The 21317-nt window shown below is 42.1% G+C and overlaps 1 protein-coding gene across 2 annotated transcripts in view; it reads left to right on the top strand.

Annotated features, from left to right (window-relative positions):
* Positions 1-423: 423 nt before the first annotated feature.
* The window catches only part of ALY3 (DNA binding protein), a 44380-nt gene continuing 23486 nt past the window's right edge, over positions 424-21317 (top strand). The window contains exons 1-13 of one of the 2 annotated variants that reach the window (XM_087380169.1): positions 424-911; positions 8903-9001; positions 9879-9941; positions 11394-11471; positions 13068-13269; positions 13422-13684; positions 13790-14207; positions 14326-14409; positions 14515-14783; positions 14886-14942; positions 17894-18034; positions 18360-18538; positions 18630-18912. In XM_087380169.1, the coding sequence (XP_087236295.1) occupies positions 810-911; positions 8903-9001; positions 9879-9941; positions 11394-11471; positions 13068-13269; positions 13422-13684; positions 13790-14207; positions 14326-14409; positions 14515-14783; positions 14886-14942; positions 17894-18034; positions 18360-18538; positions 18630-18912 (2238 nt within the window). In that variant the 5' untranslated portion in view covers positions 424-809. Of the gene's footprint in view, positions 912-8902; positions 9002-9878; positions 9942-11393; positions 11472-13064; positions 13270-13421; positions 13685-13789; positions 14208-14325; positions 14410-14514; positions 14784-14885; positions 14943-17893; positions 18035-18359; positions 18539-18629; positions 18913-21317 lie in introns of both variants that reach the window. The other variant, XM_087380168.1, reaches the window with a different exon arrangement.

The following is a 21317-nucleotide window of genomic DNA, read 5'->3' as shown; positions in this document are numbered from 1 at the left end:
GCATCATGGGAATCCAAAGTTGAGGACCTAATAATAATAATAAGATAAAAATAGCAGCCTTCGAATTCAAAATTTCAAACAGCCAGCGATTTTAACTGGCTCGGCTGAAAATGTCAAAAACTCGCGCGGACGTGGAGGGAGGGGTCCAGCGAGGCAGGGACGGGCACGGCTGGCAAAAGCGGGGAGGTGAGGTGGCGAAAGGGGGGGTGTGCCAGGGGGGCGGAGGAAGGAGAGGACAGGGGCGAGGGGGAGGTGGCAAAGAAGGAAAAGGGGAGAGAGTAGAGGTGGAGGGTGACAGGTGGAGGTGAGGGGGCAAAAGGGAGCTGATGTGGAGGATGGGATGAAAATGAGGACGGGAAACCAAAGGGGAATTTAAAAAGAGCAGGGAGCTAATTTGAGTTCCATGCACGCGACACTTTGAATATGAATTTTGGTTCCCTCATTCTTCTGCTTCTTCTTCTTCGTCTTCCTCTTCTTCTTCTTCTTCTTCTTCTTCATCATCTTCTTCAGCTGAGCTTTTGCTGCTCCTCTCCTGCTCCTTCTTTTCCTGCTCTTCTCCTCGCCTTACCCTAACCCCCTCCCCCTCTCCCTCCCCTTAGATCTGCTCATTCCTCGCTTTCCCTTTCCCCTTCCCTTCTCCCCTTCCAATTCCCTCCCTTTTCCCTTCTCCTCTCCCTCTTCTCCCCATCGCCTCCCCACCTTCCTGATCTCTCTCAGATCGCCCCCCCTCTCCCTCCCTCCTGCCTCTCAATTGACCCGGATTTGCCTCCCCCCCCCCTCCCCGCATGGGGGCTTGAATCCGGAAGAAGATGTCTGCAAGAAGGCCCAGAACCACTGGTCGCAGGCTCGCCAAAGGTAGAGAAGCATTGGCAGATCGAGACGAAGATGGAGGAGACAGAAGCAAGCAGAAGGTCGGTCTTACCTCCCGAATTAGAGCAGCTTTTTCTAAACGACACATGGCTAAGGTTGTTGCACCTTATTGGGGACGCACAAACGGGTTTTTAAAATCCTCAATGTACAAGCAGCCTTAGCGACCGAGTTGTTCCCCTCTGTAATGGATTCACTGGAGCTTTCACGTTATGTGGGCCAGCACTGAGATAGAGGTCCGCAGGCTTTTGCCTTGCGTCGAAGGTTTTATGGTCCAGGATGAAAAACGAAATCCGTGGTTGACGATCACGAGGTAACGTTTGCCTATATCTTACCCGGCAAACCCTTGTCCATCCTTAAGCAAGCCAGCCTCTTTCTTCCTCCTTAGGAAGCACGCAGTTTTAACCTCTGCGGAGATCAGCCTGATTGGTTGGTCCAAGTAGAAGAACTGTTTTGCCCCAACCGTTTGCATTCGAGAAACTTCGAGATGCTTTGCATTTTCTCAATTAAACTAACAGACGATGATTTATGCAAACAATGAGCGGAGAAAGACCGAAAACAACAACGGGCACGCAAATGAACATGATGGCAATGAATAGGAAGATGTTCAAGATCTATAGCCAGGCAGAAGGGCAGCTTCTTATAGAATATTTGTAGAGGTCTCATGTGACCTGTCCGGGCACTCTTGCATCATGTTCTGTCGGCTGCCTGGTCCGACCAAGCTAGGGTGTCGTAGGATCACTGAAACTGCAGTAAGCGGATGCGGTTCAGAATCGCTCTTATTGGGTTGGGTGGTCTTTGCTGCAGCCTTCTGCTTTGACCTCTTCAGCACGAAGGGCCTTTCGAAATGTATCTCTTTGAAGAGCAAATATCTGCATTTAGAAAGGTCCGTTTGGAATTGTTTTGAAACCTTCTCTCTTATGTGCCAACTTGCCCAGGTTTTTCTACCCGTCTTTTCCAGCTCCATGGCGAATGCCAGCGGCGATGCTTTGCGCTGTTGCCATCTGTCCCATATCGTGCAAGTTGTGATCCCATGCACATGATACAAATCTTTTATAGTCTTGTTGAAAGTGTCTTGTATGTGGCTGAATCATGGAACTTCAGTTTGCAGATATGCCGGTGGGAAAGGGAGATTCCTCTGCCTTCGAAGTTTTGGCCTAGTCCATCAAAACGCTAATCAATTTCTATTTTCAAGGGTGTTTCGTCTGTCGCTCGTTGTCTTCTCTAATTGGGCTATGTAAAGCTGCTCTTTGCTTTTGTTTGTTTGTCTGTGTGCTTAATAATGGCTTGGCTAAGGTGCATGCATGCTGAGCCAAGGCAGCTTTTAGGTGACAGCACCCTCCCATATCACGATAAATTCTGTGCTTACAAGACAGCTAGCACTCTTATTGTGTCTTTATCAAAGAAGCATGCTTGAGTATAACTGTCTTTTTGGCCTGCCGAAAGGAAGGACTAAGTGAAGGCGGTTCACAACAAAGCGAAAATAGCCATTTTCAATTTTCAAAAAATCTCTAATGATTTAATGATCCACTTGGTATTCTTCCCTCTCCACATGCTATTTTTACCTCTAAAAATCCTCTACATTTTTAGGGCCCCCCTCCCCCTCGCTCTCTTTCATGAGCTTTCAATTCATCATCTCCGCCCTCTTTTCCGCACTGCACATCTTCCTCACTATTTTGAATCTAGGGCAGGCCTTATGAATGATTTATAATCATTCACCTTGTTTTCATTCTGACTTAAAAGCAAGCAACTTGCCTTTGGACGCCTTCATTCCATAAATAGCATGTGTAGTCCGCAGCTTTTTATAAACATTTCTCTATCCATACATGTAGTTGCAAGTTATAATAAAGATGTTCCTTAGTGCCTCTGAGTCTTGTCATCCATACAGCTCCCAATTCACCTTGAAGATAAGGTTGGTGTGAGGTTTGGGGCCTGGGCATGCAATGGAGAAACACATATGAGTTGTCTACGTGGAAAATGGATGGCTTCCAGGAGAGGTCTGGAATTCGGATGATCTCGTTGGGACTCCAGGATCCATACGTCCCCAGTTTGGGTGCTGTACGTCGTCAGCTGCTTCATTGGATGCCTTTTGTCTGTCCGAAAGAAGGCAATGTTCCCCTGAGCGTGTTATGTGATGTAGATTTTTTGATCTAGCCATCTCATGAAGAAATAATGTAACGGATCTCAGATTGGTACACTGATGTAGGCAGTCATCAGTCAATATTCACTTGAATCAGTGTTCATATTGGCTTCTGATCCTTGAGCATGCAAAGTAATTTATTGGACTCCAATTTTCTTGAGAGTGCAAAGCCTTCTAGATATTTGAAGCTTGTGAAAAGTATAAACAAGCGCTCGTTTGAGGCCTTGTGTAAATGCTCTAGACTGCATCGGAGCTTCATGGAAACAGAGGGCATGTGAGATACAAAGCTTAGAATTATGCTGCCATCTGCTCCTCTAGACCACTCTTTGCATGAGAGGCAACTTGGGATTGGAAGGGAATAGTCTATCCGTACTATAGACAAAAGCCACTAACAGTCAATTGGGATCCATGGAAAGGAGGGTACAGTAGTTCATGTGTGCAATATAAAGCTTAAAACAATGAGCTTTGTGAATTTCGATGCCTTTTCATTTCTGCGGGCCCAATCAGAGTTAGTCTAACTGACTCAGACCTTGGTACCTCTCATGAGGGGGGGATTGAGAGGGGGAGATTGTTCACTCTTTGGAAGTTATCACATCATGATGCATTGAGGTCATTGGCAGGATTAGGACTGAAGGACACAGAAATTTCATCACAAGTTTTGTTGCAGGTTATAGACCACCCATTGGAGCCAATGCTTTGGTAACTTATTAGCTGTGAGATCATTGGATTGTGCAACTTCTGTGTGCTCATTAGTATGGTATGAGATGGTTGTATTCTGTCCTCAGTGGCTATGCAAGAACCTAGCTCAGGACCTCCTTTATTTGAGTATTTAGTGGCCCTCCTATCTGATGTAATTAATTCACTTTGTTGTATGATTGGTTTTGGGATTAATTTTTGTACTTGGATACTTCCCTAATCCCATAGATCCTGATGGGTCTCCTGTGGACTTTAATACAGGCTTGTTATTTCATTTCATCTCTCTCTCTCTCTCTCTCTCTCTATCTCTCTCTCCCCCCCCTGCGGCCTCCTCCTCTCTCTCGCTTTCAGTCTGTTGCTCTCTTTTCCCACAAAACTGACCTTCTTGCTTTAACATTTGCTCTGGCCTCACCAACTGCCCATTGCCCAATACAGAGTTTCTTTTGTTCCATTCACACCTATTGGCCCATAAGGTATTGTCCATATCATTGATGGTGTCGCAACCAATAGATCTCACCTTTTGCAAAAGGTGTATGGAAAGGTGGAACATGGGTGGTAAATACATGCTAAGATTCATCCAGAAAATTAATCAACATACCAGCATCACAGTCTTTATCAGCAGCGAGTTGCTTTGAAGATGAATTAATTAGCTACAGAAGACCTAAGTCTCCTCATGTGATTTCATATTGTCAAGAGTGGTATTGTTATCACCAATTGCAGACCCAAAAAGCTTGAAAGCTTGGAAAAAGGCCACATCAGATCACTTGGCATCCATTGCAGTCACACAATAGTGCTAATGGTGGGTGAAGATGGGCAATGTACATACATGTACCTTCTAGATGCATGACTTATAGCAAAGGTTGGGACTCCAGGAATAAGGTTATCCAAGTGTCATGGTGTAGATGGTTTGGCTGTTCAAGAGAAGCCTAAATTGTGTAAGAAATCCTAGATTTACTATATTTAGAAATGTGCTAAGGAACAGAAAAGAGACTGAGATAGCAGAGAACAAGGAATAATTGTATTGCTTGAATATCTGTAGGGTGGATGTGATTGTCATCCATACAATTGGGCCTCTCTTATATAGAGAGTGAAGAGTCACACATGAAAAGGTGTGTACTCCAAAGGGTGTGTGCATGAAGAGGTGTGTACCCCTTGTGAAGGGTGTGGCCCTTGATGAGAGGGTACATTACAATAGGAATGTCTCTTCATTAGAATGTCTCTTGTGAAGGGTTATGCCTCATTAGGAAGTGTCCCGTCGAAAGGTCATACCCTTCCACAAGTGTCCATTCATTAAACCATCCATAATTCTAGAAAGAGAAAGGAATACGTCACAGATCGTGACATTCCCTCCCACTCAAAAGAAGACCCTGGTGGAGATAATGAACCGATGTTAGAAAATATCATGGTAGATTCTGAAAATACTGCTGTAAAAGATCAGGGTACTGCTGTAAGTCTTCATCAGACTGCCAAGTAGCGTCGGAGTCGTTCAGATCGCACCAAAGAACGAGGAATTTCGTGATAAGTCGATGTCGAGTCTCTCGTTGTCGATGGTCCAGAATACGCTCAGGAATAAGGAGAACATAATCGTCTTCGATTTCTGGGACATAATCACCTGCAGGAGGAACTGCTTCATCGCTTGGAAGGTACGTCTTTAGCCAAGAAATATGAAATGTTGGATGGATTTTACCCCATGATGGTGGTAATTCCAATTTGTAACTTAAAGGTGAATTTTTCTTGATGATCCGGAAAGGTCCATAGTATCTTGGTCGCAACTTAGGAAACACAGACTTAACCGTCTTATAGCGATGTGGGGCTACAAATAATAGCACCATGTCACCAGTGTTAAATTCCAGGTGACGTCTATGTTTGTTGGCAGACCGTTGATACCGCTCTTGCGCTTTTCGCATATGATCTCTGACTTGCAGTAGAATGTCTTGCATTTCTTGAACCAGTTGATCAGCTAGGGCCACTCGATGTTGAAGTACAAAATTCGTTGGTACAAGCGGAGTGTGTTCATAAGCTGCTTGGAATGGAGTCATGCTGATGGCACTATGGAAAGAGTTATTATAAGCAAACTCAAGGAGTGGTAGATACTCTTCCCAGGCTGCGAGGCGTGACTGAACATAATGTCGAAGCATTTCTTCTAGAACTTGGTTGACTCTTTCAGTCTGGCCATCTGATTCTGGGTGGTAAGTTGAACTGAACAGTAGAGTTATACCCAAAGATTCGAACAGTGAAATCCAAAAGTGACTAGTAAACTTAGGATCTCTGTCAGATATGATATTCTTGGGCAATCCATGGTGTCGGAAGATGTGTTGTATGAAGAGTTTGGCTATGTCCGGAGCCTGTGCATTGCTTTTGCAAGAAACAAAGTGTGCCATTTTGGACAATCGATCAACAATTACCATAATTTGAGTGTCACCTTTGGAGGATCATGGTAGAGTTGTAATGAAATCCATGGAAATACTTTCCCACCTTTCAGTTGGAACTGGAAGAGGCTGAAGAAGTCCTGTTGGAAGTCGTCGGCTTGCTTTCATTTGTTGACATGATAAGCAAGATGTAACCATTTTGATGACATCTCTTTTCATCTGAGGCCAGTAGTATGTTGCACTGGGTAACCGATAAGTCTTATTGATGCCTGGATGGGCAGCATAAGGAACTACATGATGCTCTTTTAACAAAAGACGTTGAACATCCTTGTCATGTGGTACACAAACACGATCTTGATAATACAGAAGGTCGTCCGTATAAGAATAGGATGAGAAAATCTTTTGTTCGGAAGTCGAAGGTTGATCTTTGGAAAGAACCTGTACTGCGGTGCCGAAGTCTTTATCATTGAAATACTTTCCTTTGAATGAATTTGGAACATCCACAGATAATGTAGAGATTACCATGGCTGATGCTAGAGGTACCTGTTGAGAGCATCTGCAACTACATTGCGTAGTCCGGGTATGTACTCAATGGTCATGTGAAAGTTGGCCAAAAACTCAACCCAGCGTGCTTGTCGAGCGTTCATGACTGGCTGAGTAAAGATATACTTTAAAGAGTGATGGTCTGTCTTGACCACAGAGTCGGCACCCATGAGATAATGTTTCCAAGAGCGATAAGCATGTACAACAGCAAGAAACTCCTTATCATAGACCGGATATCGGGTTTGGATATCAGAATGTTTATGGCTGTCAAAAGCAATAACTCTGCCTTCTTGCATCAAGACTGCTCCTGTAGCGATGTCGGAAGCGTCGGTCATGACCTCAAATGGGAGATTTGGGTCAGCAATAGCCATAACTGGTGTGGTAGTGAGTGCTTGCTTGAGTTGTTGGAAACTATACTCTGTTTCGGGAAGCCACTGAAAAATTGCTGTGCGTTTCAATAATTCGGACATAGGAGCTGCGATTTTGGAAAACCGATAGACCTTTGTATGGTAGAAGTTTGCCAATCCGAGAAAAGAGCAGACATCATGAACATTCTTAGGAGTAGGCCAGTTTCGGATTACCTCGACCTTCTTGGGATCCACAGAAATACCTTGAGCTGAAATAACATGTCCCAAATATTCAAGTTGGGTCTTGAAGAACTCACTCTCCTCAATGTTGATGTAGAGAGAATTTGCGCGGAGAACTTCAAAAACTTGGTGAAGATGTTGCTTGTGCTCATGTAGGGATTTGCTGAAAACGAGGATGTCATCGAGGTAAACGAGGATGAACTTATCGAGGAAAGGCCTGAAGATGTCGTTCATTAATGTCATGAATGTGGCCGGGGCATTGTTTAACCCAAAAGGCATGACCAAACATCCATAGTGTCCATGGAAATCCTAGATTTACTATATTTAGAAATGTGCTAAGGAACAGAAAAGAGACTGAGATAGCAGAGAACAAGGAATAATTGTATTGCTTGAATATCTGTAGGGTGGATGTGATTGTCATCCATACAATTGGGCCTCTCTTATATAGAGAGTGAAGAGTCACACATGAAAAGGTGTGTACTCCAAAGGGTATGTGCATGAAGAGGTGTGTACCCCTTGTGAAGGGTGTGACCCTTGATGAGAGGGTACATTACAATAGGAATGTCTCTTGTGAAGGGTTATGCCTCATTAGGAAGTGTCCCGTCGAAAGGTCATACCCTTCCACAAGTGTCCATTCATTAAACCATCCATAAGTCTAGAAAGAGAAAGGAATACGTCACAGATCGTGACAAATTGGGTCAAGTTGTGAGGATAGAACAGGATATGTGGAGAGGACTATACAATCCCTCCTTGCACCCATTGTAGCTGACATTTTGATATGACATCCCCACTTGCACCCATTATACCTGACATTTTGATGTGACATCCCTGTAACATGTTGCTCTGGTTTTAGTGCCATCAAAACATATTGATGAGAATTTAGGACTGAAGTTAGTGGCGAGAAATCAGAGAAACTGAGAATGTACCAGCTACCACAATGAAGGGCCTGATAACATGTCAGATAATATAAAGAGCTTGCTTGCTACCGCCAACTTCCGGCAGTTGAAGACTTCACTAAGAGCATACAACTTTACAGTAACCAGTCATTCCATGTACACAACTACTTTAGAGACACAAGCATAGATCTGAGAAGTGCACAGCATGTAAATCAGCCAATACAGTACATAATGAATGCCCCACAAATGACAAACCCTGATACAAATTGAGATCTCAGTGTGTCCACCATCAAGCAGCAGGGCACTGCCTTGTGTGCACTGTGGACCCCTGTGACCTCCAGAATGCTTTCTTCTACCTCTTCCTGGCCCCTTCAATCTTCTGTAAGCCTGCATGCTGTCTAATGAGCTTCTGTGAGCTGCAGACTAAACTCTCTGGAAGCATGTTCTGGAACCCAAATGGGGTCACAAAGCCCCCTTTCTATAGGTGAAGGCAAGCAGCCCTTATCGTCTTGATTCTGGCTGACCAGCAGGCCGATTATTAGCCTAATGCTGTGACCCAGATAGCTGACCTGTCACATGGCAGGCCGACTGACCTCTGGCCCCTTGGACTGTCCCTGTCCATTTTACACCTTTTCATGATGCCACGGTTGTAGCTTTGTCGTAATAGCCTTATCTCCAAATCAATTTCCAAGAAAAGCAATGAAAGTCTTTTGAGAATAAAATGGGTCTTTCTAGATTATTATTTCAGTTTGTTAAAGAATTTAAATTGATTTGGAAGATAAATTTTGTTAATAATTGTTGCAGAAAAGGAAGCTATCAGACTTGTTGGGGGCCCCATGGACAGAAGATGATCTTCGACAATTTTATCAGGCCTATCGCAGGCATGGAAAGGATTGGAGAAAGGTAAGGACGGTAGTGTTAGAAAATATAGAGCTAGAGATGTAGTCTAAATTTGGAAAGTCTGAGAAAGTGTAGATATCTTTATTTGTATTTCTTGTCTGGTTTTATAAGTACTTGTTGACTATAGCACTTTGCTTTTGAGAAATGCTTTGGTGCCAGGTTTAAAAGGTTGACCATCACTTTGTAAATCTCCTTCAAGTGCTTATTGTAATCTGGGAGAATGAGATAAGTCCTATTGATGGAAAAATGAAGTGTGTTGTAGCAATGGGATTAGCTATACTTGTTTAGGGCTTTTACATTGGCAATCTCCAGTCTCTAGACTCTTTATATGTTGAACTAAATTTTCACATGCCATACACTCGATAGCAGTTCTTTAGCTTAAACAATCAAAGGAAAATTTAATTTTTTCTGTTACACATATTGTCAGGCCTACAAACACAAAGGTGTGTGATGATTGAGGTGCACTCTGAAAGGGGAAACTTCGGCAAACTTTGTTCATGTTCTCTTCCCATGCTTGGGACATAGTTGGAGCAGGAGCTAACAGCTTCAAAAAAAGTCTGACCATATCTGTCTTTGCTATGTAAATGTGTGTAGCTCCAGCCCAACAGGGGCATCAGAATTTCTACATACTGCCTAATCTAATCTGTAGTCCTCTTGCTATGTAATTTTGGATAAGAGAGTATAAGCTCTCCCAGGATAGCCATGTTATTCTAACCTGAACTCATTGAAATCTATTATGTCATAGTTGTGCTGTGAATTGTTGAAGAGCATGGCATAATCACATATTGCTGATGTCTTTCTGTTTTGTTCTAAAGTGAACTGAATTGGCGTGCTGCCGTAAGAAGTTTTTCCTGCCTAAGCACTCGTCAAATTAATGCAGGTGGCAGCTATGTTACACAATCGAACAGTGGAGATGGTGGAAGTTTTGTACAGCATGAACAAGGTATCTGGAACAATCCTCCTCCTTTAGTAGCCAATTACAGCTTGGAGATGCACTAGTAATCTTTAAAAGTAAGCTTTACTTGCTTGACTATTGAAATCTGCTACTGTAAGTAAGACTCAATGAAAGAGATTGTGGAAACCATATAGTTGTTTATTTAGGCTTATCAAGCATCAACATGTCGGTTGTTTTAGAGGAAGCTGGATTTTTAAAATTACAGGATGGTAGAGAGGAATTCAGAAGATCAAACAGTTCTGGAAGCAAACATAAATGGGATATATATTTTAAGCAAAATGATACAGTTTGCATAACGTCCAGATGAGAGGACTTGCATTTAATATGTAATGACCCGCTTCCAAGGTACAAGACTGGTGAAATTGTGACGAAAGGATGTGTAAAGGATTTTAGGGAATCTTCTTGACATCTATGACAGGACCTGGCTTAGAGCCAAGAATTGCAGGGAGTTCTAACGCGAATCACCCCTTTTAACTTTTAACCAATTTACTTGCCTTGCAAGCCTCACAAGTATCATGGTCAGCTTACATGATCTGCCAGACAGATACTGCTATGGCACATGTCCATGGACATGGGCACATGTTTACATGACAGACACCCCTCTTGATTGGTTCTGCATGGATAAAATTCTGGGTTTCATCAACGTGATGGGGTAGTTAATACTCAGTATTCCTTACAGTATGAAGTACATTATGTGAAAATCTGGCTGAATGTGTGTAGAGATGTGTGTTTGTTTGTGAGAACATGTATATTTTGTGAAGACTGTGCTGAAGAATGTTACTGTAGCCACATTGAGTCACTATACTCGGAGCATGAATATTATGCATTCTTTTGAATTTGCAAAAGATAACAAATTATGCTTTGCTAGTGATACCTTGCATGTAGAACTATGTTACATACCGTTGTGGGCACATGATACCTCTTTTAGAACAGGTTACTTTTTTCAGCTATTCTTTTTCTTTCTAGCAGTTTCTAGTTTGCTAACATGTCAGTATCTTTAAGAGATACGTCAGGCATTCTTGCCAGTTTTCCGCTGGGATATGGGGTTGATATGCTGATTTACATCTTCTGTTAGAGGGGTGTAGGAGGATGAGTATTGCTCTTGTTTTTCTAGGGATAATCGAAAATCAAGAAGAATTCATTACAGATGGAATTGGAGAGTGATCGCAAACAAGTTAGTCTGATTTGGAGACAATGCAAGCAGGTCTTGTGTTTGCTTCGTTGAGGGAGGCATGGACATAAAATTTACAAGACCAAGGTCATGAGAAAGAACAATTGTCTTTTTGGTTTCTTTTAAATTATGTTTCAAAGAGCTTCTTGAGGGAAACAAAGACATTTCATACTATTTTTGAGAAGAGCATAGAACAGACACATAATGGCACAAGCTGGATGAATTTATGAATTATACACATCATAAATGAAGCCTTTCCCTCTGTGTAGGCGTATTTGTCACTTCCTGAAGGAGCTGCTTCAGCTGCAGGGCTCATAGCAATGATGACTGATCATTATAATATCTTGGTGAGTTTTTAAAATTGTCACGATTGTAATTAATGATCTCATTAATTTCCTTCAGATGCTTATAAAATGTTGCCTATTTGTAGTTTATGTAGGTAAACTTTTGTCTGTCAAACTCCATTAGTTACTGAAGCAAGATAATGAAGAGCTTATTTACTCAAATAGAATGCACACTTATTAATAGAAAAGTTGCTCTTTTTCCTTTGTGTAGAGTTTCTTTGTTTCCTTCTTTTTTATGGGCATAATCAATAGATTGTGGCTAGGCATCTCACTGAATTGGTGCCAATGATGGACAAAAAGGAGATATAGGACCTTTGTGTAGCGTTTCTTTGTTTAGTTCTTTTTATGGGCGTAATCAATAGATTGTGTTTAGGCGTCTCACTGAATTGGTACTAATGATAGACAAAGAGGAGACATAGGATCTTGATGTGTCCATCCATCAAGCCAAACATGGAGTTTAGAGAGCTTTCTTCCACTATGAAAGGGATTCAACAACACCTTGTGCGAGATAGGTCATGTAGCCACATAAGACATCGTAGTCTTCCTTTTAAGGACAAAGCTTGTTCATGTGACTTGGACAAGGCATGTATAGAGTTATGTGGCGGTGATTGGTGCAAGTGCATTGATGGATATCTTTTCTCACATTCGACTATTAATCAATCTAGTACCTTTATGCTGCCTTGTAGCACCACATGACTTGTTTCATTGGTGGACTCCCTTGGGTACTGTTATTATTTTTGCTCCTTAGACTTGCTGCATTTGTAGTATCTTTCAAAATTTTAGATAAATTTATTTCACTTTCTTGACATTGTCTTCTAGGATTTATGTATCTTGGTCTCATATATCGCTTTAGTTTTGTGAACAATTTCCTCGTTTCTTTTGTTTGTCTCTCTCTTGGTACCTTGTAGCACCACACGACCTTGTATGGTTGGTGTACTCCCTTTGACATTGTGTTTTTGTGGCTCCATTCACTTGCCGTATTTGTAGCATCTTTTACCTTTTTTATTTATTTTGCATTCTTGACAATTCTTGTGTGAGGTTCATGTATCTTTGTCGCATAGATTGTTTCGATTCTAAGAAAATTTTCTTTACTTTTTTCTTTGCCTCTTTGTTAACCAGGGCTCTGTCTAAATTCAAGATGATACTGAAGTTTTCTTAGCACTGTCCTTTCTTGAGTTGCAAATTTCCTAGTGTAAGGGCTCACATTATCTTTGATTGTGCAATGGATATGATCTTTCCTCACTTTTATTTTACCACCTGACAAGCTATTAAGTTGAAATGGTAACAGATTTGGGCAAAACATTTGTTTGCTGACTTTATGTCAGCTGCATCCAAAGATTACAATACATTGGATGGCATTTTCATCTCTATTGATATTAAAATTTCCATATCAGTAGATCCTTTCTGTACCATTGATTCATTCTGAGAAGATAAGTAAACCTATTGGGGCAAACGGTGCAATCCTGTCCTTCCAGGTTTCTGAGTTAAAGAGCAATAGTGTAACTTTCAATCGACATTGTTGTAGTTGTAGCATATCTATTGTCATATAGATACCGGCCATTTATTGATGCTGAAACTAGTGTACTCTGATATAAGCAGGAGGAAAGCAGAAGTTTTGAGGATGGAAGCAGCGAGGAGGTGGCTGGCTCTGATCCTGCTAACTGCATTCCTGCTCGCTTACGGAACAGATCTGCTGGGATACAACTAGGGAGTAAATCCAGGGTACCTGTGCCACCAGTTGCATCGGGGATCTCCAGCTATGGAGGTCCTTCACCTGCAAAAAAGCCAAGAACTACAGGAGGTAAAGGTGTATTTATAGTTGGAAGTCTCCCTGCTTGCTTTGCTTTGTTTCATTGTCATGATCTGGCATCTTTCTCCTCCCTTTTGTCATCTTTAGTTTTTCTAGCTCATTGCTAATACTGAAGCTTAGCTTTCATTATTATGGATGCATAGTAAACCGCCCTAGAGCTGTGGGAAAAAGGACGCCTCGTGTTCCACTCATGCACTTTCACGACAAGAAGGGTTCTACAAAGATGGTGTTAGTAAAGCAGGTTGAAGATTTAGACCAAGACTCGTTTGGAGACTGTGATGAAGTACAAGTGGCGATGACCTTAGCAGCAGCCTCACAGAGGGTTGCTTCGCCTCAAATCTCTCGAACACCTGCTTGTCAGACAGATCGTTCAAGAAATTCCCCTGCACAAAATGGTCGCTGTAAGGTAAAAGGGGCTAAAATAAGATGTTTTTATTTGTGTAAATCTCTCTTTTTCGTGCATGGAAACTATTCTGGTTAAACATAGGAGTTCCGGGTCGATTTTCATCAGGGATTCGAAAGAGGTGTCAATTCGGGTGGATCCGGCACAAAACACACAGGGTCAAACATGGATAATGGGGGACTGGAAGGCAGTGAAGAGAGCAAGGATACAGAGAATGGAGTAGTCACAAAGGCCAGTACAAGTGCTGCAGTAGATGGAACTAAGGCTGGCAGGAAGGCCTCACTCCCAGTGGGTGAAGCCAAGAGCAGCAGGCTGAGGAGAGGCCAAAAGCCTCAGACAAAGAAGGGAAAAGTCCAAGCTCTTGACAGTGCAAGGTTTGATGACTTGAAGGAAGAATGCAGTTGTACAGAAGAGGGGACAGGAGATGGCAAAGCAGTAGATGGCATGAAGAATGAACAGACCCAGAAGAAAAAAAGGTTACCATCTCAAAAGACAAAAAAGAGGAGCAGACAACTATTTTCTGGAGGTACAAGTGATTTGAAGCTTTCCATATAGTGCGTTGAGTTTGTGGCCTACTCAAAATTGAAATGAGATGTCACCTAACTGGTTCTTAAGTCTCTTCTGGGTCTCTTTTCCTGTCTCAGATGAAAGCAGTGGGCTGGATGCACTAGCAACACTTGCGGATTTGTCCTTAAATGGCCTTCTTCCTTCGCCTAGGCTTGATTTAGGTGGTTTTCTTTTTATCGTTTTCAAATTTATTTAAGAGTGTTTTCTCATTATTATGTTGAACTGTCATTTTCAAATAATAATAATCCATGCATGTTAAATTGCAGTGCCTGCAGCAAAGGTCGTAGAATTAAGCAAGGACTGTGTGCCTGTATTACTTACTTGCACGGTAAGGGAAGCTTTAGGGTCTGAAGTAGAAGCTTCCCATGACCCACCTGAAGAGATACAAAATGCAGATGTCAAAGGCATTTTGGGTGGTGGAACAAAAGATTCATTGTCTAGATTAGACAGTGCTAGCATTATTGAATCAGATGTCCAGAGGGCTAACTCAATTGCGGAGTTCAAAAAGAGAAAACGAAAAGGACTACCTGAAAAGGTGAAGTCTTTTATCTCCAGCCTGTTTGGCACACGGTTTTAGGGTTTGCCATTTGTGTCGTTTGTTGTGTTGTCTTAGAGCTTCTTTTTGTATTTCTTGCAGAGAGAGAATTTTTCTGAGTACAACATTGGGAACCTTGAAGACAAAGTGAATGCAATGGTATTGTATTTCTTAGTACTTTCTTATGCTGTGAATTGTGGACGCCATCATTGTGCTTGAATATGTAGGCTGTAGAGGGCGAGAGTATTGTTTAAAGTGTTTCAGCACATGACACGTAAAAGGGATGCTTAGAACTTAGCTTTCTACATGAATAAAATGGTTTTCAGTTTGATAACACATTGGCAATACTTGTAAAAGTGTATTATAATGAATATTATTTTTTATGGGTCAATTGCTTAATATATATTCCAGTTCTTTATTCTATAGTGTACTTCTAATATCTCCTAACTGTGTTGCTTAAGCAGCGGCTCTCTCATTCCCTGCCCCTTTTTTTTAAGTTGAAACATATAAACGATGTTTGAAGGTATTCTTCTCACGAGATGGAAGCTTATGCTTGGGTACTGATGAGAACATAAGCAAAATTTTACTTTTAAGTAGGTCTCGTTCCTACTTTTTAGTGTCTCTTTTTAAAGACATGGTAACACGATAAGGGTATGATGTCGAAGCTCAACTTGTCCATGTTATGGCTGGATGGGGAATTCTAGCTGCTTGACCCATGTCTTGTTCAAGAAGCTGAGCCATTGGCAAGTTCAATCTATTAACCGTAAAAGGTTGCACTTAGTGTGCAATTCGTAGATGAGTCACCAGTAAATTGGCAAGGAAGGTGACTCTTGTGGGAGCAACCTCTATTGATCAAGATGTTTGTTGGGCTCAATGGATTGATTGGTTGTGGAGGTGAATCATTTGTAGGAGCATCAGTGCTTGGTTCCGACTTATCATGGCAAGTGGGACTTGGGAAATGGTAAACCATTCTGCATAAGCAATAGCCTCAGAAGTGGTTGAGGACTTCGATTTGCATGTATGATTGAGTCCTCATGTGAGGCACGCAACTTTTCATCATTTGTTGACATCGGTACCAGGGCAAAGGAAGGGGCAAATGTCAAGCGACAGATATGTGGTTGTGCCAAGTGGGGGGGGTGGTTCTGCAAATCGTCAGCTCGAAAAGGGGAGACAGCTGAAGATGTGAAAGGCTGCAAGGATGATGACATAAGTGAGGGAAAAGGGGGGGGGAGGGGATTTGCTGCTGTAGGAGGGGGACTTATGCAGCCAGCGATTTAGCCTTGGGGGGCAGGGTAGGCGCTTGAAGGCAATGGGTAGCCGCAATTGAAGGGCAGCCGAGGGATGTATGGCTTTTTTGTGTGTGTTTTTGGGGGGGGGGGTGGGGCAGGGCCTGTGTAGCCCACAAGGGTGTTCTGCGTGAAGGGGCACACTTGCATATGAAACATTTGCAAATGAAACTCTGTCCTTGCCTTTTTCGAGGGTGGGGGGTTGTGGACATGAGTGATTTAGATAAATGGCATGTTGTATAGTTTGTATGGATATTGATCTTTATTGCTTGGTTTGCATTATTTAGCAAGCTTGTAAGCTTTATCTACACAGTATAAGTGTAATTTAATATTTGAAAGTTAAAATCTTAAATATCAAATTATGAATGTTAATTTTCAAATTCATGTCATACAATAGATCTTTGATTGCGTGTGCTCAATATTGTAAGCATACTATGTTGGAATCTGGGACTATTAGTCCTTGTATCAAGGCTCAAGTTTCAACTTGCGAGCTCGTTTTTGCAATGTTTCAGTCTCTTTTAAACCACGTTTTTGCATTCCTTGGGTCTATTATATACACAGGACATATCTTTCACCATGATCCTATACCCGAAGTACAACCTTGTGGTTTGAAACTTTGGGGAATTTTTGAAACCCTGAAACGTCTCAAAACATCTTATGTGATATGGGCGCACTACAAGCTGTTGTTGAGGTGCCTTTGTGCTTGACTGTCCAAGGATGCATGCTCTTGTTTGGAGATTTCTAGGCTCTGCTAGAGGGGCTGAAAGTTACCCTTTGTGACTAACATACAGGGGAAGAGCTTACGATTAGCCCGATTCAGCATCATTGATCACTGATGTTGATCGTCTGTTCATTCACCTCAGATGCTCTGTAGTCCCTGCAATTGTTGTGAATAAGGGCTGAGAAGAGTTTTGATCGATCGATGCCCCTCAAGTTTTAATACATCACTTTCACTGCAATCTGTGAAAATGAGAGACTGTAGACATTCGCAAAACATCAGGGAAATGGCCCATCTGTGGCACACTTGCAGAGAAGAGAAAATTCGCACATCCAACTTCAAGGTCAATACTCATGTAGACAAAGAGTTGTATGAAAAAACTGCAGTAGTGTTTTCAAAATAGAAGCTTCACACAGGAATTTGAAGATCTAGTACAAAAGCATAACCACATTTTATAACATTAGTGTGCAAAATATTATGTGGAGGGGGATTTTGAAGAAAAGGATTGCACAAGTGGCTGTATTTCTGAGGGATGCTTTGTAGAGAACTTAATAAAATAGGAGGCTTAATGATGATACTCAGCTCACTATGAAATGAATGAAACAAAAGAAATGATAAAGGTTTGGTTAAAAATGGAAACATGAAACGGTGGTAATGTGATGAATCTTCTTTTTTAATATCCCTTTTATCTTGCAAATGGCTTTTGTTTCTAGAATTATTCAGAAGTTTTACACCATGTTGGATTGTGATATCACCTGCCTTGTACAATGCTGCTCTGCAGCATATAAACTGAAATTTGAATGACAAAACTTCCTTATAAACCCAATTTAAACTAGGTCTCTTGGTAGATTGAGGGAAGAAGGGGAGGAAGGAATAAAGTTTTGCTAGGTCCTACAAAGCAAGGAAGGTTGTTGAGGGGACGGTCCAGGCACGGACACATATAGAGGTTTGTCATAGGAGTAAGGATATGGATGAAATGAGAGCTGTAATCCCAGGACGTTTTAAGAAAGATAGTCAGTTCTTATTTTTTGTTCAAATTCAATTCAATTTAATTTTTGGTTGTTCTGTTTTTGTTTTTTTTGGGGGGGGGGCGGGGATGGTATTAGGCATCACATCCACAAGTTTCAAGCCTTTTAGATGGCAAAGAAGTCAATGGTTATCGTGCCTACTCCTATGTGGAGTCAACAAGAAGAGAAATGATGCATTGTTCTCACACAACTGCAACACTAGGCCCATTTAGTAACAAGGTATGATTCCAACTCTGAAGATGAATGTGAAAAGTTCCACCTGAACCTCTCTAAGCAGCATGGATTTAATAAGATCAACGTGTACATGTCCAATTTAAGTATTACTGCAGCTGTAGGTTGTGTACTTAGGGTGGAAGATTGGTTTCACTTCTCTGTGAATTTGAAATTCATTATGCTCATGTCATTTGACATTTTTGCTTATGCTTCTCTAAAAAAAATCATACAAGAACCATCTATAATTGATGTAGGCATGCTTTTTGGTGAAGTGCAGATGCTTGAGATTGTACGACGACTTTCTGAGAATGTATATATGATTTTTTTACAGGTCAGACTTACTCATTGCCTCTCGTCTGAAAAAGTTCGGCGGTGGTGCATCTATGAGTGGTTTTACAGTGCCATTGATCTTCCATGGTTTGCGAGGAATGAATTCGTGGAATATCTCAACCATGCTGGTCTTGGCCATGTCCCAAGACTCACTCGAGCAGAATGGGGCGTTATTCGCGGGTACTCTTTTCCCACTGATCATATCTCGAATCTCTGCTCGTGTATGAAAGGGCGGAGACAGTCGTATAATAATTCTTCCTCCTGTGTGCAGCTCTCTTGGAAAGCCACGTAGGTTATCCAAAAGGTTTCTGCAGGAAGAAAGAGAAAAGCTTGAGATTTATAGAGACTCTGTACGGAAGCATTATCAGGAGGTCCGTATTGGTCATCGAGATGGTCTGCCAACTGATCTTCCCAGGCCATTAACAGTGGGTCAGCGAGTTATTGCTCGGCACCCAAAGACAAAAGAGATCCATGATGGGAGTATACTTACAGTTGACCGAAATAGATGCAGGGTACAGTTTGACAGGCCTGAAATGGGAGTAGAGTTGGTTGCTGTAAGTTACTGAGGACAACACTTCATGTCTTGCTGTGTCTGCTGTCTTATAGCTCAAAGCACTTTTCCTTCTCTCCTTTTCGATCATCAGTCAACAATGTGTCAATCACCCATTTAGAGTGTGGTTTCTTTCAGGTCTTGTTGGATGGCTATGAATACGGGCTTACTCTACACTGTTGAATTTCAATTATCTGTAGTTTTATTCAGTCAGGCTTTCCCAAAATGCTATATATTCTATGAACAGATTTTGAGAAGGCATGCCTCGACATGGAAAATAGTATAAGCTCCCTTTGCATGCCGTTTTTCTTCCTCCTCTAGATGTATTGAGTGGAAAAGGCAATACAGTAGAAAGTAAGCAAATTGGAGGATGCTAATTTTACTAAATTCTTTGTTTTTAACTTAAATGAATAGCTCCTGGTCTGCAAATAAACTTTGCCTGCTTCTATGCAGCTTGTTGCAGCCTGATTCAGCGCTACTATTTTTGTTTGAGACGGTTGATTAAGTCTCTATAAAGTGTTACTACCTTGGCTTTTGAGAAGCCCATCCCATCCATTCCTTGCAAGCGTTAGGCACATCCTGTATGCCTTCAAGGATTGTATTGTGCCTCTTGAGGATCTAACTCAAAATCACAAGGCTAAAAATGCCAAATCTCAGGACTCTGTATGTCACTTTGCTCCACGACTGTTAGTTCCTAACTAGAGCCTTTAGTGTCTCATACCATGGTAAGTCATCATGGGTCCAACCAGCTCATACATTTGACCATAGTCCATCTTGAAGTGTGTATGGCCATCCGACAACTTCATCCAAGTTTTGTAGCCTAACCTTTACTAGACTCCGCACCTAGGCTGATACTTATTGGACTCTGCACCTTATTGGACTCTTATTGGACTCGGCACCTAGGATTCAATATGTAGTATGTACCAGCCTTGCCAGTGAAGGATAAAACATACTTGGCTCCCTCATACATTTATGTCAGACTACTTGCACATTCTCTCTCTCTCTCTCTCTCTCTCTCTCTCTCTCTCGGGCAGTTCCAGGTTTCCTCACACAAACTCCGTATCAAGAGCGGTAGAGTAGAGCGACTACCCAGGGAGAGGCGCATATGCACATTGTGTGACATGCAGGAGGTTGAGACAGAGGAGCATTTCATCTTCAGGTGTTCTGTTTACAATGAGATCCGAGGGCGTTTCTACTGCCTCTTGAGAGATAGCTATGGGATTTTGGCCCGTTTCCTCTCCTACCCAGACCGAGCACGGAGCCAGCATCATATTTCTTCCTCGGCTGATCCCTCTCAAAGCTCTATCATGGAGTTGTTTCAGCCAGACCACGTGTCTAGACCCATGCGGACGAGGCCTCGACATGATCATGACTCGGAGCTGGTGACCCGATAGCTCAGATAGAGGATTGACACACGGATCACACTAGGGGACATCTCCTCCTTGTTTAGAGACGGAGCTCGACCGACGAGGGTCACAATGGCCTTGGTTAGACGCAGAGCTACGACCAGGAGACGTACCAGGACTGCACCTTTAAAGGGGCGACAACACTCTATTACTGACCTTATGCCTCCACTGCCTCATCCATCTTGACGTCTTGCGGTTGATGATGATGATGATGATGTTGAGACTGATATATAGTCGACTACCGACATGTCTATGTTGTACTTAGGACTTAGCACTGCCATTTTGCATTTTTTGCATTTTGCATTGGTGTGGATGCTTGTTTAGTAGCTCCACTACCACAGCTCATTGTATCAGGTTTTTCACAGTCTCATAGACCCATCGGTCTTCCGAAGACTTTAATAAACTTTCTTTCTTTCTTTCTTTCTCTCACGGCACAAGTGGGCGCAAGCGTGCACGCACACACACACACGCACACTCCCACACGCATGTACATATTTGCAATTGTGTCCTTGCTGTGTGGGGCTTTGAGCTCCCTTTTTTTGTGGCTTTGTTTGTTGTTTAGCTTGCGTTGTTGGTTGTATTGTTAGTACATTTTCAAGGAAAAAGTATTTGTGGATTACCTAGTATAGATGCACATTGAGCGAGGTTTGGAAAGTTGTTCATTGAGGAACATGCAAAACGTTCCCTCTTTCCTTCACTGAAGGGGGGCATTGTGGCATTTTGAAGCTTCTTCCAAGTCCTTGCTTCTAGAGAATGGTAGAGATAGTTGCACTTGCTCATCCTTGCATGGGAAGCCCACGCCAACTTAACAAGCTTTAAAGCTCGAAGCTCCCTTATAGATGTAGCTTATCCTCCGTTTGTAGCATAGTTAAGCTTAGCTAGTTGTTTAGTTTCTTTGTCATATAACAATCACTCAATATGGCCCACACACGATTAGAGGTAAATAGGGCATTATTGAGTGACATGTGTAGTCAGATTATTTTGCTTGCCACACAGATTGGAC

Source organism: Dipteris shenzhenensis, chromosome 10 (genome assembly GCF_047967505.1).
Source record: "Dipteris shenzhenensis isolate YYH24624 ecotype China chromosome 10, Dip_SZ_1.0, whole genome shotgun sequence".
In the NCBI taxonomy this organism is placed as follows: domain Eukaryota; kingdom Viridiplantae; phylum Streptophyta; class Polypodiopsida; order Gleicheniales; family Dipteridaceae; genus Dipteris; species Dipteris shenzhenensis.
Note: the sequence above shows the minus strand (reverse complement) of the source record. Positions and strands in the feature narration are given on the sequence as shown.